Source organism: Bos javanicus, chromosome 2, assembly GCF_032452875.1.
Source record: "Bos javanicus breed banteng chromosome 2, ARS-OSU_banteng_1.0, whole genome shotgun sequence".
NCBI classification, from domain to species: Eukaryota; Metazoa; Chordata; class Mammalia; order Artiodactyla; family Bovidae; genus Bos; species Bos javanicus.
This window is the reverse complement of record NC_083869.1, coordinates 437489-451941: the sequence shown is the minus strand read 5'-3', so window position 1 is coordinate 451941 and position 14453 is coordinate 437489. Positions and strand designations below refer to the sequence as shown.

The 14453-nt window shown below is 39.9% G+C and overlaps 1 protein-coding gene across 1 annotated transcript in view; it reads right to left on the bottom strand.

Moving 5' to 3' along the window:
* Nucleotides 1-12801: 12801 nt before the first annotated feature.
* LGSN (lengsin, lens protein with glutamine synthetase domain) overlaps nucleotides 12802-14453 on the bottom strand; it is a 68047-nt gene continuing 66395 nt past the window's right edge. Inside the window, exon 4 of the mRNA XM_061431323.1 lies at nucleotides 12802-14001. Coding sequence (XP_061287307.1) covers nucleotides 12802-14001 — 1200 coding nt within the window. The remainder of the gene's footprint in view (nucleotides 14002-14453) is intronic.

The window sequence follows — 14453 nt, the reverse complement described above, 5'->3', positions numbered from 1 at the left end:
CTGGTATTAGCCAGACTCTGCTGCTCTTGGCTTCTGTCAAGCTTTGTCTGACTCTTACCAGCAGAAAGTACTCTTCCGCTTCCTGTATCCAGAGTCCTTCTGCTTCACATCCTGAGAAATAGTTGTTGTATTCACACCCCTAACTCCCTTCTACACTAAGCTTCTGAGAGCCCCACCAGATCTGTGGGCTCTCACTCAGTATCAACACAGTCTCTTGTACCTGACAGGCCCAAATACCTGCCTGAAGGAACAGGCTCAAAGAGTTTAAGCCATTTGTAAATCTCTGCAGCTGATGGTGAGAGCCAGGAGACTCACAGTGAAGTTCCCACTCTGTGCATCCTCACTGGCCACCTTTGGAGAGAGTCCCTGGCACACCGTTCTCCCCACTGAGGCTGCCCAGCTGGTGCATATACGGATGGGTGGGGTATGCTATGCTCTTGGTGTCGGGTGCCTCCTTATTCATCTTTGTGTCCTAAGAGTCTAAGAAGGCCCTTTGGAACATTGGAGATTGAACTAGGATGGTAAAAGTGCATGATTAAGCCACCAAAGGAACACCTGCTTGAGAGCCTGAGGGAGAAGCACAGTTTTTTAGCAGGTGCAGCCATTGTTCACAAGACATGGTGTGACAATAGTCATTTGCAGCTAACACACTGTCAAAAGCACAGAAATAGCAAAATTAAGACCACTAGTCAATAAAATAGTCATTAGTAAGATTCTTTTTGGTATACATAACAATTCACAAACTGGGGGCTCTTAAATCAGCAGTGAAATAAAGCTCAAAAATATATTGTTATAGGACAGCTTATAGTGAAAATGCAAGGTTGTTTATTCTTTACAATTATTTCTTGTAGCATTAGAATTTTCCTAGTGATAGCAGATTAGTTAAATGTGGTTACCTCATATTCAGCTTAGTTTTTATTTATGCTTTTCCCTCGAGGCATTTACAAGAAGTGGCCTAAGTTAAGTTTCATTTGTACTGCAGAAGAAGTTAAACTGTTTCACTTATGTGGCTTAATTCTTTTTGTCTGCTCAGTACATTTCAAGTCTGGTCTCTATTTAATATTTAACTTTAATATTCTTTAATAATTGGCCATTCTTTCACCAAACTGAGAGTATGAGTGTTACTTTCAGTTGCCACTGTTGACATAGTCAGATCAGGTCATGTAGCCAGTTATCGACTGCTGAGTTGTCAGTGCAGAGGGTCAAGTAGTCATAGTCACCATCTTTTGCATAGCCAACATTCAATTCGTCCAGCTGTCTAATCCCAGTGGATACTGTTTGACTTTGTGACTTCCTGCTAAAAGACATGTAAAGCCCTGGAGAGGATGCAGGACACTAGAAAGGATAATATAATGACTATATGAATTGAAAGGATTGAAAAATTCCCCAGAGCAGATATCATGGTTTAACCAACTAAATAAATCAAATGGGTAATAATCAGGTGCAGATTTTACTATTCTAGGTCAATATACAGTTTCACGGATGTTGTGTAATTGGGTTTCAATTTTCTCTGAGTTACATAGATACACATGATGTATTAACACTTACATATATTCATGATTATATATATTCATTGTTCAGGAGACAGTGACCAAAACTATCACAAAGAAAAAGAAATGCAATAAGGCAAAAATGGTTGAGGAGGCCTTACAAATAGCTCAGAAAAGAAGAGAAGCAAAAGGGAAAGAAGAAAGGGAAAGGTATACCTAACTGAATGCAGAATTCCAAAGAACAGCAAGGAGAGATAAAAAAAAAACCTTCTTAAGGGAACAACGGAGTGAAATAAGGGAAAACAATAGAATGGGAGAGACTAGAGTTCTCTTCAAGAAAATTAGAGGTACCAAGGGAACATTTCATGCAAAGATGGGCACAATAAAGACCAGAAACGGTAAGTAGAAGAGATGAACAGAAGTAATGGTAACAGAAGTAGAAGAGATTAAGAAGAGGTGGCAAGAATACACAACAGAACTGTACAGAAAAGGTCTTAATGACCCAGATAACAATGATGGTGTGGTCTCTTATCTAGAGCCAGAAATCCTGAAATGTGAAATCAAATGGGCCTTAGGAAGCATTACTGTGAACAAAGCTAGTGGAGATGATGGAATGGTAGCTGAACTATTTCAAATCCTGAAAGATGATGTTGTGAAAGTGCTGCACTCAATATGCCAGCAAATTTGGAAAACTCAGCAGGGCCACAGGACTGGAAAATGTCAGTTTTCATTCCAATCCCAAAGAAAGGCAATGTCAAAGAATGCTCAAACTACTGCACAATTGCACTCATCTCACATGCTAGTAAAGTAATGCTCAAAATTCTCCAAGCCAGGCTTCAGTAATACATGAATTGGGAACTTCAGATGTTCAAGCTGGTTTCAGGAAAGGCAGAGGAACCAGAGATCAAATTGCCAACATCCGCTGGATCATGGAAAAAGCAAGAGAGTTCCAGAAAAATATCTATTTCTGCTTTATTGAGTATGCCAAAGCCTTTGACTGTGTGGATCACAATAAACTGGAAAACTCTGAAAGAGATGAGCATACCATCTGGAGAAACCTATATGCAGGTCCGGAGGCAACAGTTAGTACTGGACATGGAACAACAGACTGGTTCCAAATAGGAAAAGGAGTATGTCAAGGCTGTATATTGTCACTCTACTTATTTAACTTCTATGCAGAGTACATCATGAGAAACGCTGGACTGGAAGAAGCACAAGCTGGAATCAAGATTGCTGGAAGAAATATCAATAACCTCAGATATGCAGATGACACCACCCTTAAGGCAGAAAGTGAAGAGGAACTAAAGAGCCTCTTGATGAAAGTGAAAGAGGAGAGTGAAAAAGTTGGCTTAAAGCTCAACATTCAGAAAACAAAGATCATGGCATCTGGTCCCATCATTTCATGGGAAATAGATGGGGAAACATTGGAAACAGTGTCAGACTTTATCTTTTTGGGCTCCAAAATCACTGCAGATGGTGACTGAAGCCATGAAATTAAAAGACACTTACTCATTGGAAGGAAAGTTATGAGCAACCTAGACAGCATATTCAAAAGCAGAGACATTACTTTGCCAACAAAAGTCCATCTAATCAAGGCTATGGTTTTTCCAATGGTTATGTATGAATGTGAGAGTTGGACTGTGAAGAAAGCTGAGCGCTGAAGAATTGATGCTTTTGAACTGTGGTGTTGGATAAGATTCTTGAAAGTCCCTTGGACTGCAAGGAGATCCAACCAGTCCATTCTAAAGGAGATCAGCCCTGGGTGTTCTTTGGAAGGAATGATGCTAGAGTTGAAACTCCAATATTTTGGCCACCTCATGTGAAGAGTTGACTAATTGGAAAAGATCCCGATGCTGGGAGGGATTGGGGGTATGAGGAAAAGGGGACGACAGAAGTTGAGATGGCTGGATGGCATCACCAACTCGATGGACATGAGTCTGAGTGAACCCCGGGAGTTGGTGATGGACAGGGAGGCCTGGTGTGCTGCGATTCATGGGGTCACAAAGAGTCGGACATGACTGCGCAACTGAACTGAACTGAACTGAAAGAATGGAATATATACATCAGTACACACCTAAAGGAAATCTCTGTGAAGATTGCCACACCAACTTATGGTATAAACTGATCGGTAGCAAATGGCTGAATATTTTCTGTCAACTCACTATTGTGTACTGAACGCTAATGATAATGTTCCCAGTTACATAACTCTCTTACAGTGCCATTCTAAATATTGTGTTCTTTTAAGTTATTATACGAATGTTATATGCTAGGGTAAAAAACTCTACAAACACCTTGATTAACAGAGATTTATACCATCTTTTACACATTATGGTAAAACCAAGCTGGACTGGTTTCATGAAAACCCATGGGCTATGGTAGGGCCCATGTTGACTGGAAGAAAAATGTACAGTGTAAAAACTGTGAGTTTATATTCCATTTAGGGCACCTATCGTACTCAAACTCTTCCAGAAAATTGCAGAGGAAGCTAAACTTCCAAACTCATCCTATGAGGCCACTATCACCCTAATACCAAAACCTGACAAAGATGCAATAAAAAGAGAAAACTACAGGATGATATCACTGATGAACATAGATCTAAGAATCCTTAACAGAATTCTACCAAACAGAATCCAACAACATATTAAAAAGATCATACATCATGACCAAGTGGGCTTTATCCCAAGGATGCAAGGATTCTTCAATATCTACAAATCAATCAATGTAATACACCACACTAACAAATTGAAAAATAAAAACCATATGATTATCTCAATAGATGCAGAGAAAGCCTTTGACAAAATTCAACATCCATTTATGATTAAAAAAAAAAAAAACCGTCCAGAAAGCAGGAATAGAGGGAACATACCTCAACATAATAAAAGTTATATATGACAAAGCCACAGCAAACATTATCCTCAATGGTGAAAAATTGAAAGCATTTCCCCTAAAGTCAGGAACAAGACAAGGGTGCCCACTCTCACCACTACTATTCAACATAGTTTTGGCCACAGCAATCAGAGCAGAAAAGAAATAAAAGGAATCCAGATTGGAAAAGAAGAAGTAAACTCCGTGTTTGCAGATGACATGATGCACTACATAGAAAACCCTAAAGACTCCACCAGAAAATGACTAGAGCTAATCAATGGATATAGTAAAGTTGCAGGATATAAAATCAACACACAGAAATCCCTTGCATTCCTATACATGAACAATGAGAAAACAGAAACAGAAATTAAGGAAACAATTCCATTCACCATTGCAATGAAAAGAATGAAATACTTAGGAACATATCTACCTAAAGAAACAAAAGACCTAAATATAGAAAACTGTAAAACACTGGTGACAGAAATCAAAGAGGACACAAATAGATGGAGAAATATATCATGTTTATGGATTGGAAGAATCAATATAGTGAAAATGAGTATACTACCCAAAGCAATCTATAGATTCAATGCAATCCCTATCAAGCTACCAATGGTATTTTTTAGATAACTAGAATAAATAATTTCAGAATTTGTATGGAAATACAAAAAACCTCGAATATCCAAAACAATCTTGAGAAAGAAGAATGGAACTGGAGGAATCAACCTGCCTGACTTCAGGCTCTACTACAAAGCCACAGTCATCAAGACAGTGTGGTACTGGCACAAAGACAGAAATATAGATCAATGGAACAAAATAGAAAGCCCAGAGATAAATACAAGCACCTATGGACACCTTATCTTTGGCAAAGGAGGCAAGAATGGAGAAAAGACAATCTCTTGAACAAGTGGTGCTGGGAAAACTGGTCAATCACTTGTAAAAGAGTGAACCTAGAACACTTTCTAACACCATACACAAAAATAAACTCAAAGTGGAATAAAGATCTAAATGTAAGACCAGAAACTATAAAACTCCTAGAGGAGAACATAGGCAAAACACTCTCCGACATAAATCACAGCAAGATCCTCTATCTCCCACAATATTGGAAATAAAAGCAAAAATAAACAAATGGGACCCAATTAAACTTAAAAGCTTCTGCACAACAAAGGAAACCATAAGCAAGGTGAAAAGGCAGCCTTCAGAATGGGAGAAAATAATAGCAAATGAAGCAACAGACAAAAAGTTAATCTCAAAAATATACAAGCAACCCCTGCAGCTCAATTCCAGGAAAATAAATGACTCAATCAAAAAGTGGGCCAAAGAACTAAACAGACATTTCTCCAACGAAGACATACAGATGGCTATAAACATATGAAAAGATGTTCAACATCACTCATTATCAGAGAAATGCAAATCAAAACCACAATGAGGTACCATTTCAAGCCAGTCAGAACGGCTGCTATCCAAAAGTTTACAAGCAATAAATGCTGGAGAGGGTGTGGAGAAAAGGGAACCCTCTTACACTGTTGGTAAGAATGCAAACTAGTACAGCCACTATGGAAAACAGTGTGGAGAGTCCTTAAAAAACTGGAAATAGAACTGCCATATGACCCAGCAATCCCATTGCTGATCATACACATTAAGGAAACCAGAATTGAAAGAGACACGTGTACCCCAATACTCATCACAGCACTGTTTATAATAGCCAGGACATGGAAGCAACCTAGATGTCCATCAGCAGATGAATGGATAAAGAAAGCTGTGGTACATATACACAATGGAATATTACTCAGCCATTAAAAAGAATACATTTGAATCAGTTCTAATGAGGTGGATGAAACTGCAGCCTATTATACAAAGTGAATTAAGCCAGAAAGAAAAACACCAATACACTATACAGTACTTGGATGCAATCTCAAAAGCGACAGAATGATCTCTGTTCATTTCCAAGGCAAACCATTCAATATCACAGTATTTCCAAGCCTATGCCCCAACCAGTAACACTGAAGAAGCTGAAGTTGAATGGTTCTATGAAGACCTACAAGACCTTTTAGAACACCCAAAAAAGATGTCCTTTTCATTATAGGGGACTGGAATGCAAAAGTAGGAAGTCAAGAAACACCTGGAGTAACAGGCAAATTTGGCCTTGGAATATGGAATGAAGCAGGCAAAGACTAATAGAGTTTTGCCAAGAAAATGCACACGTCATAACAAACACCCTCTTCCAACAACACAAGAGAAGACTCTACACATGGACATCACCAGATGGTCAACACCGAAATCATACTGATTTTATTCTTTGCAGCCAAAGATGGAGAAGCTCTATACAGTCAGTGAAAACAAGACCAGGAGCTGACTGTGGCTCAGACCATGAACTCCTTATTGCCAAATTCAGACTTAAATTGAAGAAAGTAGGAAAAACCACTAGACCATTCAGGTATGACCTAAATCAAATCCCTTATGATTATACAGTGGAAGTTAGAAATAGATTTAAGGGCCTAGATATGATAGACAGAGTGCCTGATGAACTATGGAATGAGGTTTGTGACATTGTACAGGAGACAGGGATCAATACCATCCCCATGGAAAAGAAATGCAAAAAAGCAAAATGGCTGTCTGGGGAGGCCTTACAAATAGCTGTGAAAAGAAGAGAAGTGAAAAGCAAGGAAGAAAAGGAAAGATATAAGCATGTGAATGCAGATTTCCAAAGAATAGCAAGAAGAGATAAGAAAGCCTTCTTCAGTGATCAATGCAAAGAAATAGAGGAAAACAACAGAATGGGAAAGACTAGGGATCTCTTCAAGAAAATCAGAGATACCGAAGGAACATTTCTTGCAAAGATGGGCTTGATAAAGGACAGAAATGGTATGGACCCAACAGAAGCAGAAGATATTAAGAAGAGATGGCAAGAATACACAGAAGAACTGTACAAAAAGATCTTCATGACCCAGATAATCACGATGGTGTGATCACTGACCTAAAGCCAGACATCCTGGAATGTGAAGTCAAGTGGGCCTTAGAAAGCATCACTATGAACAAAGCTAGTGGAGGTGATGGAATTCCAGTTGAGCTATTCCAAATCCTGAAAGATGATGCTGTGAAAGTGCTGCACTCAATATGCCAGCATATTTGGAAAACTCATCAGTGGCCACAGGACTGGAAAAGGTCAGTTTTCATTCCAATCTCAAAGAAAGGCAATGCCAAAGAATGCTCAAACTACCACACAATTGCACTCATCTCACACGCTAGTAAAGTAATTGCTTAAAATTCTCCAAGCCAGGCTTCAGCAATATGCGAACCGTGAACTTCCTGATGTTCAACCTGGTTTTCGAAATCAGGAACCAGAGATCAAATTGCCAACATCCACTGGATCATGGAAAAAGCAAGAGAGTTCCAGAAAAACATCTATTTCTGCTTTATTGACTATGCCAAAGCCTTTGACTGTGTGGATCACAATCAACTGTGGAAAATTCTGAAAGAGATGGGAATACCAGACCACCTGATCTGCCTCCTGAGAAATCTGTATGCAGGTCAGGAAGCAACAGTTAGAACTGGACATGGAACAACAGACTGGTTCCAAATAGGAAAAGGAGTATGTCAAGGCTGTACATTGTCACCCTGTTTATTTAACCTATATGCAGAGTACATCATATAGGTTAAGAAACACAAGCTGGAATCAAGATTGCCTGGAGAAATATCAATAACCTCAGATGACACCACCCTTATGGCAGAAAGTGAAGAGGAACTAAAAAGCCTCTTGATGAAAGTGAAAGTGGAGAGCGAAAAAGTTGGCTTAAAGCTCAGCATTCAGAAAATGAAGATCATGGCATCTGGTCCCATCACTTCATGGAAAATAGATGGGGAAACAGTGGAAACAGTGTCAGACTTTATTTTTCTGGGCTCCAAAATCACTGCAGATGGTGACTGCAGCCATGAGATTAAAAGACTCTTACTCCTTGGAAGGAAAGTTATGACCAACCTAGATAGCATATTCAAAAGCAGAGACAGTACTTTGCCAACAAAGGTTCGTCTAGTCAAGGGTATGGTTTTTCCAGGGGTCATGTATGGATGTGAGAGTTGGACAGTGAAGAAGGCTGAGTGCCGAAGAATTGATGCTTTTGAATTGTGGTGTTGGAGAAGATTCTTGAGAGTCCCTTGGACTGCAAGGACTGCAGTCCATTCTGAAGGAGATCAGCCCTGGGATTTCTTTGGAAGGAATGATGCTAAAGCTGAAACTCCAGTACTTTGGCCATCTCATGTGTAGAGTTGACTCATTGGAAAAGACTCAGATGCTGGGAAGGATTGGGGCAAGAGGAGAAGGGGATGACAAAGGATGAGATGGCTGGATGGCATCACTGACTCAATGGACGTGAGTCTCAGTGAACTCCAGGAGTTGGTGATGGACAGGGAGGCCTGGCATGCTGCGATTCATGGGGTCGCAAAGAGTCGGACACGACTGAGCGACTGATCTAATCTGCTCTGATCTGAACACATATATATGGAATTTAGAAAGATGGTAACAATAACCCTGTATACGAGACAGCAAAAGAGAGACTGATGTATAGTCTTTTGGACTCTGTGGGAGAGGGCAAGGGCGGGATTATATGGGAGAATGGCATTGAAACATGTAAATTATCATATGTGAAATGAATCGCCAGTCCAGGTTCGATGCATCATACAGGATGCTTGGGGCTGGTGCACTGGGATGACCCAGAGGAATGGGATGGGGAGGGAGGTGTTGGGGAGGGGTTCAGGATGGGGAACACATGTACATCCATGGCAGATTCATGTCAGTGTATGGCAAAACCAATACAATATTGTAAAGTAAAAAAAAATTAAATAAATAAAACAGATAAAAACATAATAAATAAATAAATTCTATATTAGCGTCTTACTGAGTCCTATAGCCTGCCACACAACCTCTTAGAGAGCTGTGAGGAACTGCTCCAAAGAGGTATATATATAATATACATGATTTTTGACTAGAGAATAAGTGCAGACAATCAAGCATACAATTAAGTAAAAGATTACCTAGTTCATTACCACAATGAACAGGTAGTTCAGTTAATGATTTTAGTGCTTTTTCTCATGCATTGGAGAAGAAAATGGCAACCCACTCCAGTGTTCTTGCCTGGAGAATCCCATGGACGGAGAAGCCTGGTAGGCTGCAGTCCATGGGGTTGCACAGAGTCGGACATGACTGAAGCCACTTGGCAGCAGCAGCATGCATGGGAAGATGCGAGAATATTGGTTTATTAAAATTCTTCCTCAGATATGCATCTAACTATCTAAGGGTCTGTTTTCCAAGGCATGGAGTGCTTCATCCTGCTTTTCATCCTGAATTCCTTTTGGGGCACACCATTGGTCAGTGGGGGCTTCCTAGGTGGCTCAGGTGTAAAGAATCAAGCAGGAGGCTCAGGAGATGGAGGTTCCATCCTTGGATTGGGAAGATCCCCTGGAGGAGGAAATGGAAGCCCATTCTAGAATTCTTGCTTGGAAAATATCGTGGACAGAGCAGTCTGGTGAGCTACAGCTCATGGGATCACAAAGAGTCTGACATGACTTAGCAATTAAACATGCATGCACGCACATCAGTCAATGACTGCAGTGCTAAAAACTTGATCCTTGTAGAACTGGGGGTGGAAAATGATCTTTATTTTATAGGTCTATACAACTCTTTTAGGGTGAATGACAATACAATTTGTTTGCATGTATAAATCTTCTAGTTCAGATTCTCCTCTCTAGTAGTAGAAAGATCGAAGAAGTGGTCTTTCACTAGTCCTTTTACCTTTATTGTTTCATCCTTGAACCCCTCAAATGTCCCCCCAACACACTTACACATACACACACAAGCGAGAAAGATGAATTTTGTCCAGGTAACAAAGACACAAAGTCACTATGCCTTAAAGGAGATAGAAATAAAAATCTGAAAGTTGGCAAACCATGCATCCTCTGCTCCTTTCCATCCTGTTACTACCCCTGTGTGTGGCTCCATTCTCAAAGGCATTGCTCTCCTTGCTTTGCAAGGGAGCCAACAGGAAGATAAGGGCAGAAGCATGGGGAAAGGACAGGGAACAGAGGATCTGTCCTTGAAGGAGTTTTGTAGAGCTTTCTATGACATTTCAAGTTATATTTCTTTGGTCTGATCCTAATAACATGACTGCACATAGTCACAATGAAACTCCAGAAGTGTCATTTTAATTTTTTATAGTGTGCTCCAAGCAGACACCTTTGTATGTCATTACTGAGAACAGAGAGGAAATTAAAGACAGGGAGACAACCAGAAAGCTCTTCCCCTACCCCACCCAAAATGTGTGGGGTTTCATTCTCTGGAGCATCCTTGCATTTTCCTTTCCTTCTCCACCTACTCTACACTAGCTTTCTCTCTTCCTCTTAATCTTCTAAAAATATCTTATTTTTGTGTATCCAAACACACTTTTCCTGCTCACAGGAAAGAGGGAGAGCAATTAGAAGACTAACTGACTTTCCTATTCAAGTTACTGAGTATTGTGAAATGAAATATTTCCTGCTGTATCGATGGGCAAGAAATGTCAGTCACCAGTGATTTGGGGCTTCCAATGTGAATGAGAGCCCTCAAAAGGGAACATAATTCCTGCAACCCAGCAGATGCTACCACCCGCTTCACTTTTTGCTGAGGAGCTTGAGGGGATGCAAGAAACAGCCAGCTGCCACACCTGCTGCCCTGTAGAGTGAACAAGGAGAACAAGAAATTGGGGCTGTAAGTAATCAAGAGACAGTATTTGGCCTAGATGGCTGAAGCACACATGAAAGGAGTAAATTCAGTGAGCCCAGAGACTTGCATCTTCCCATACATAGAAGAATCCTAAATTCCCTAACTGGATACCTGTTTTTCCTTACTTGTTTACTTAACAATAATCTTTGATATTCAGACTACCTGCCCCCTTTGTTGCAAATTTGTATATATTCTGACTCCCTCTCCTGCCTCCTTGGAGCAGTTTTCTCAGGGCTACTGAGATACTGCCTCCTGGGCTTGGAGTCCTTAACATTACAACCAAATAAAATAACCCTCTACTAATTTTTTAGTTGACACTTTCAAGGGTTGAGGCTTCCCTGGTGGTACAGATGGTAAAGAATCTGCCCGCAACATGGAAGACCATGGTTAGACACCTGGGTAAGGAAGGTAATCTTGCCTAGAGAATTCCATGGACAGAAGAGCCTGGTTTCACTACAGTCCATTGGGTGGCAAAGAATCAGACACAACTGAGTGACTAACACTTTCACACTTTTCATTTTCATGGATTTCAATTAGGAAGATCTGAGTCATATTCTAACCCTCTGACTGTGTGTTTGCTGACTAAAATGAGATCATAGTTTTAATTGAACATAAAATTTCCTATTTGATTCTAAGCAGTGGAATAGGGTTTTGTTTGTTAGTAGGTTGATATTTAATTTCCTTCCCAAAGGAGCTAAACTTTAGTGATAGTTACAATATTATCTCATTCAAACAAATGTTTAGAACATTTAATATTGTCTGGGAAGATACCAGCCTATGACAGTAGGAGAATCAGTAATTTAAAGGCAATTTTAGCTGGAAACAGTGCCCTGGTTACCAAGGCAGCTGTTCTTGTGCTTTACAAAGCACTAGAGGTATCTTTGGAATTTCCAAAGAGTGGTACAAACCAGGCAGAGCCCACCTACCCCAGTCCATCTCTCCATTTCATCTGTATTCTATGCATTAGGTTTCTATATAAGATATGGCTTAAAGAAAGATTTTTACTGCTTTTAAATGTTTGATCTCATTGTTCCCAGCTCAAAATCCATTTTTTGTGGACATTACAGCCTTGAACATTCTTAGACTTTCAGGAGCTGGTGATGCAGGGTAGAAAGATATGGGACATATGTGAAAACTTCTGCTAATTTGTTATCATCACATATTTTTGAAAACCTTAATTAAGTCATTTGGAAACATTACAGTGATGTTTGAAAAATAGATCCTCAATATGAGTGAGATTATATTAGCAAATATCTTTGTTTCCCTGGCAGTCACAATCTATGTGTATAATTGAAAATTACCTCATTGTATTTTTAGTCATTTAAATTTTGTTTTCTAACTCTTAAGTATTTTTTATTGTGTAAATATATTTGTTGCCTGCCCCACCCCACCCCCCCACCCCCCAAAAAAAACCCTGAATATTTGTGTCTAGGTCAACCAACATACACTGAGGCAATGATCACCGAGTGACAAGACTTGTTGGGTTTGCACATCACTGTTGCACCACAACTTTATTGTTTGTTTCTATTAGAATCCTCCCAGTGGCCTCATGTCATCTTCAAATATTTCATGGAACAAAAAAGAGAGAAAGCATTTGTAGTCTTATTGTTATTAGAAAACTCCATCTTTTCTTTCTGGCAAATCAGCAACTTAAAAAAAACTCATACTGCTACAGAAATAGTTAAGGGTTCCACTCTAAATAAAATATTCTAAGAATTTATTTCTCTCAGCATCTGTTTCTTCATTTTCCAACTCATATTTCTTCATGGCAACAAAATACCGAATAAAAGTTTCTCCTAGAGCCTGTCTCAGACATTGATCTTCCTCTAGTGCCATGAGGGCATGTTCCAGTTTCAAAGGGATCTCAGAAGGTTTGGACTGATGAAGGTCTGTGCTGTTCTCTGGACCAGACAAAACACCATCATCGCTGTAAAGTCCATCCAAGCCTGCAGCAACAGTGGCGGCCAACACCAGGTAAGGATTTGCTGTGGCTGAGCCCAGTTTATTTTCTATTCTAGTGCCTTTCTCACCGTGACACTTAATGTTAAAAGCACAGCTGTTATCATTGTACCCCCACGTTGTTGGCACACTCTCTTTCAGGTCTTTACTCTCCTTAGAGTAGCGCTTCCTGCAGCTAACAGCAGGGGCCATCAAGCAGCTGAGGGCAGCAGAGTGCTTCAAGAGGCCTGCCAACCATTTTTTCCCAGGAATCGTGAGCTGCTCAATTCCAGAATTGCTACAGAACATGTTTTTCTTCTCATCGACATCCCAGAGACTATGAGACAAAATTCCTGAGTTACAGAATCCAGTCTCGATGAAAAAGCTGGTGATATAATTATACTTCCTTGCCACTTCTTTGACAGCCATTCTGAGGGTAAATGCGTTATCAGCTGAACTGATGCCAAATTCAGGCAGAAAACAGATTTCCATCTGGCCAGGCCTGGTAGAGGAGGAAAAGCTCTCAACATTGGCCCCAGTGTGATACAAACCATCCACGAGTTCCTGGATGAACAGCTGGTCATGATTATTTAGCAGTGCTGAAGCAGGAAGAGATATGGTTTTTGAATTGATAATTTCAGGTACACCAAAAATGCAAAAATCATAGATGAAAGCAGAGAGCAGGGAGAAGCCAGCATCCTGCAGCTGGCTCAGCTGCCTTTTGGCGATGTGCCTTGGGGAGGTCAGAAGAGGCTCCCCGGTCACGGTGAATGTGTCACAGATCACCCTGGCTGTTCTCTTGGCCCACGGCAGAACTCTGAAGGTTGATAGCTCTGGCATCAGGACTATGTCACTATTAAAACACGTTGCTCTAATGTGATCCACTTCATTGTCCTTAGGATTTGGTATCAATTCAAGATAACCTCGGGGCATGTAAACACCATGAATCACTTTTTCCTAAATAAGTTAAAGGACAGAGCAATCAACTTTTGCAACTTGAAACCAAACAAAAAAGTCAGGGGATGGGAAGTGGGAGTGGGAGATCATTACTAATGAGAAAAAAAAAAAAAAGCTTCATCTGTTAGTTGAAACTAGCTTATTACAGATACATTTTAAATAGTTTAAAATAATATTCTCAAAGGTAATTTATAAACAAGTCAATAGCTTTAGGCTTTAGCCTTTGGAAACTTTATATGCTCATGCAAACAGCACTCATAAATAAAAGCTATAGCAATAAAGAAAATGTCTTTATAGCAAATGAAAAAGGTAAAATCTAAAGGAATTATTTGAAATGATCATAACCAAAAGTACTTTTTAAAATCACTTTTTATCACATGGCATAGTTGCTAATACTGCAGATAAGGCTTTATTTCAACTTATTCTATTGTAATCCTCCAAAAAGAGTCAGT